The 4,604-nt window shown below is 46.5% G+C and overlaps 1 protein-coding gene across 1 annotated transcript; it reads right to left on the reverse strand.

Moving 5' to 3' along the window:
• Window positions 1-492: 492 nt before the first annotated feature.
• LOC109693620 (retrotransposon Gag-like protein 8C) lies at window positions 493-3,950 on the reverse strand. The gene has a single exon (XM_074062518.1). The coding sequence runs from the start codon at window positions 3,855-3,857 to the stop codon at window positions 3,516-3,518; it is 342 nt and encodes a 113-aa protein (XP_073918619.1). The 5' UTR covers window positions 3,858-3,950; the 3' UTR covers window positions 493-3,515.
• Window positions 3,951-4,604: the final 654 nt, after the last annotated feature.

Below are 4,604 nucleotides of genomic sequence, written 5' to 3' on the forward strand. Positions count from 1 at the left end.
TAAGACATCTAGTCTATGCTATTTTGATACAAGCTGAGCTAATAATGTTAAAGAAACTCCTTTCCCTTACAAATACCATTTCTTCTGTCCCTAGATGGAATCTTGTGAAGGTGGTCGTGATTGATTCTTGCAAACTATTAACCCTCCCCAAGCTATTTGTAACATGGAGGACTTGGATGACAGAACTAGTATAGATCAAGAGACAATTCCCCCAACAGAGTCATTTTAGCTAAAGGAAGAAGACTTCAATGGCATTTTGCTGACATGGCACAGTTCCCTGGCCATTTACCTACCTCCACAGCCCAGTGGACACAGATCATAGGAAGTATGCCAAACCTACTCAGCAGTGTAAACTTTTCAAACTGCTACATCAGTATATGCTTAAAACCAAATAGTGAACACGCTTAACCCATCATCCTTTGTATCCACCTGGAAAAGCAGTCTGGCAGTACTTTGAATTATGCTGGTTCCATTTGCTTTAAGAATCCCATGAATAATTTAAGCATCATTTTATTAAGCAATCCAAGTTTTTCCAGTAACATCAAGGATTAGAACTATTACTTGCTAAACTACAGATTAACAACAGTTTCACTATTTGGAAAAACAAAAATATAACCAAAATATATAATCAGATAATGTGCCACAGGCTCCCCATACAACCCTGCACAAATCCCAATACATGAATGGTCCTGTGGATTGAATGTTTTTCTTCCCTAACAATTTTATGTTGAAATTTAATTCTCAGTGCAAGAATTTTAGGAGGTGTGGTCTTTTGGAAGGTGTTTTAGGTCATGAGGGTTCTGACCTCATAAATGGATTAACAAGGCTGGTGGACAAGATGTCCCAGCACTGACGAATGGATTAAGAAAATGTGGTATCTATACACAATGGAATTTTATGCAGCCATGAAGAAGAACGAAATGTTATCATTCGCTGGTAAATGGATGGAATTGGAGAACATCATTCTGAGTGAGGTTAGCCTGGCTCAAAAGACCAAAAATCGTATGTTCTCCCTCATATGTGGACATTAGATCAAGGGCAAACACAACAAGGGGATTGGACTATGAGCACATGATAAAAGCGAGAGCACACAAGGGAGGGGTGAGGATAGGTAAGACACCTAAAAAACTAGCTAGCATTTGTTGCCCTTAACGCAGAGAAACTAAAGCAGATACCTTAAAGCAACTGAGGCCAATAGGAAAAGGGGACCAGGAACTAGAGAAAAGGTTAGATCAAAAAGAATTAACCTAGAAGGTAACACCCACACACAGGAAATCAATGTGAGTCAATGCCCTGTATAGCTATCCTTATCTCAACCAGCAAAACCCCTTGTTCCTTCCTATTATTGCTTATACTCTCTCTACAACAAAATTAGAGATAAGGGCAAAATAGTTTCTGCTGGGTATTGAGGGGGGGAGCGGGAGGGGGTGGAGTGGGTGGTAAGGGAGGGGGTGGGGGCAGGGGGGAGAAATGAACCAAGCCTTGTATGCACATATGAATAATAAAAGAAAAATGAAAAAAAAAAAAAAAACAAGGCTGGTGGAGTGGTTCAAGTGGTACAGTACACCGCCTGCCCAGCAAGTGTGAGGCCCTGAGTTCAAATCCCAATACTGCCAAAAATAAATAAATAAAAAGGGCTTGCAGGAGTAGGTTCTCTTTCTGTTCTTGTCATGTGGCAACATAATGGCTGTCCCCTCTTGCCTTTCTGTCTTCCAAAATGGGAGGACTCAGCAAGAAGGCCTTGAACAGATTCGATTGCCTTGGTCTGTTTTCCCAGCCTTCAGAACTATGAGCATAAATTACTGTTTTTATAAATTATGCAGTCTATAGTATGCTGTTGTATAGCACAAAATATTTACAAAAATGGCAAAAGCTTACCTATTCAAATGAAGAGGAAAACAGTAAACAAGAAAACACTGGTATGATTCATTCCTGTATCCCATGTTCTGGAAATCTCCAACAGTTATAAATTGAACAAAAATCAATTGCACCTATTAACATCACACCAGAACACTGGACTATGAGCTCACCTGCATATTATCTGAGTCAGGATATTTAAATTTGTTGACCAAAAATTGCTGAGAATGCAGGCAAACAGTGCTATAAATGTAAGGAATTAATTAAACTCCAGTTAAGTCAGACAGTGATTTTTTTTTCTGCCCAATACAGAAGTTCATTATATAGTTTTAGGGTCCTGCAGGTTATCAACTCAGTTTGTGCCTAAATTAACCTGAATTTTCCCCATCACCTACATAATCAAGCTTTCTATAAAGCTATATCATCCTCATTCTGTTAATTCTCTGAGCTGTGGGATAAATAACTGTAACAGATACTCACCAACAATCTGTGTGGCATTCATAGTTTATACCAATTAGGCAGTTGTGCTTTCAAAGTCTGTTTTGGAAATGAGGAAACCTTTTCAAGAAGTTTCCTGGGTCACTTCTCACATTACCTTAGCCTAATAATAATAATAATAATAATAATAATAATGCAAAGATCATTTCCTAAGAGGCTTGAAACAATCTTAGTTTCCAGCATTCACCATCTGAGAGTGAATGGTCACCACTGTGTCCCCATCCCCAAGACATCAAAATATTTCATCTGAGATGTTAACATCAGCTACTGAATGGCAAAAGATGAAGCTCACAATCAAGTATTTGCAGAACTAGGGAGGGGAAGGTGTCCACTAAGACTCAATTTCTTTTTAAATAGTATCAGACATTTATTAAAAGTAAGGAAAAGACTTTTGTACAGATAGTGAAGAAGAACTAGTAAGAATACAGGGGTTACTGTGTTGAACAAAAGGCACACACATCAGACAGACAGCTGCAAATTCAGAAGAAAACTGGATTGTGGGGAAAAGTAAGTGGTCCACAGGAGAACATGAGAGACTGGATTTGGCTGCCAGGAACACGACAGGTGTCTGGGAGGGGAGAGGGCATGGGTCCCGCTGAAGGTGGAAGGCCAGCTGCCTGAATGCATGTCCACGGGCAGTGGGTGGCCAGCTCAGGTACCTCCGAGGTGAGTCTGGATCCCGAAGAGCAGCCTCTGGCGGTGCACGGTGGGTGCGGTGGATGGTGATGGCAGCACAGCGCAGGTGTGTGGGCAGACTGATGCAGGCTGGTGGCATGGCAGGGGCGGCTGACAGCGGCCGGCCGTGGGTGGTGTGTCCAGTGTGTAACGCGAGCCCAGCTTGCAGCTGGGGCCCAGGACAGCGTCCAAGTGTGCACGGGAGGGGCCGGGCTGGCAGCACAGGGCGGCGGCGACGCGCTCCAGAGCGAGGCCCGGCGGCCGCAGCAGCGGGAGCCTGGAGCGCTATTCCTGGAACAAAGGCAAGCACTACGCGGGCGGGAGGGGACAGCAGCGCGCAGGGGACATTGCAGCGGCCACGCGAAGGGGGAGGGGCGCGGCGGGAGGCCGCCTATGGCCACCCTGGCGGTGGCGGTGGCGGTGGCGGCGACAGGCGCAGCCCACCCTCCCCGGAGCACCCGCCGCAGGCCAGGGGCTCTCGCGGCCTAGAAGTCCTCGTCCTCCTCCCATCCAAAGACCCGCTTCATCTCGGCCAGGAAGCCCCGGTAATCACTGAGCAGGGGGCTGTCCTTCTCGATGTAGGGGATCACCCACTGCAGGGCCGGGCCCGTGAGGCGGGTGATGAGGAACGTCACCTTCAGGGCGTCGGTGGAGAACGTCTTGTCGTCCACGAACATGTAGGAGCCGGTCTGCACGATGAACTCCGGGAGCCGGTCGGTGTCGCCGTCAAACGTCTCGGGAAAGGGAATCGGGTTCCTCCAGCGACGCCCCAAGTGCCGGATGGGCCAGGCCATGAAGGCCTTCATCAGCTGCACCCGGCCGTCCATGGCGCTGTGCTTGGCCCGCTAGGCTTAGCTGGGTTTGTGGGCAGGGTGGATGTCAGCACCAAGGCGTCGCCGGAAGTGCGTGGTTGTGGAGGCGGGTCCAGGTCCGGGTGTGTGTGTGGGGAGAGGGAGTGACGTGAGGGCGGGGCCTGGATATCGCTTCTGGGCATGCGCAGATACCGCCCACTGAATTATGTTGTGGCCAGTACTTAGGAGCATCATGGGCAAGAGCAGAGCTATAGGTGTGCAGGAAAGCTGACCTGAGGCTCTCCAGAAAGCAAGCTTGGAATCCGAGGGGCGGTGCGGCTGGTGTGAAGGATGTTTGTGATGAGGTCATAGCTGGTTCTGTGTGTTTAGCAGAGCATGGTAGTGTTCTGCAGTTGAAGAGTTAGCCTAGTTGTATGTATTCCCTTTGTCGTGCTATCTGCTCTTCAACATTCCTTGGAAGACGCTTGTCCCTTGACACTTTGGAAGAACTGAGCAATCATTTTGTCATAGGTCCCTTCACATGCGTTAATCTGATGCTGTCTCATGATTAAAATTTGTAATTTTTGCTAGCTACACCATAGAAAATATGTCTCAATGTATCACAAGAAGGTGTTCTTGGTGTCAATATAGTTTATTATTGATGATGTGTTTGTCAATCACTTGTTTGCCTAACTGCTTTGAACACAGTTTCGTCTTTGGATTATACATCCTGAGGAGTTGGATAGCAGTCACTTCTGCCTGCATCCATACAGCCTATTCAGC

The sequence above is a fragment of the Castor canadensis genome, chromosome X (assembly GCF_047511655.1).
Source record: "Castor canadensis chromosome X, mCasCan1.hap1v2, whole genome shotgun sequence".
Classification (NCBI taxonomy): domain Eukaryota; kingdom Metazoa; phylum Chordata; class Mammalia; order Rodentia; family Castoridae; genus Castor; species Castor canadensis.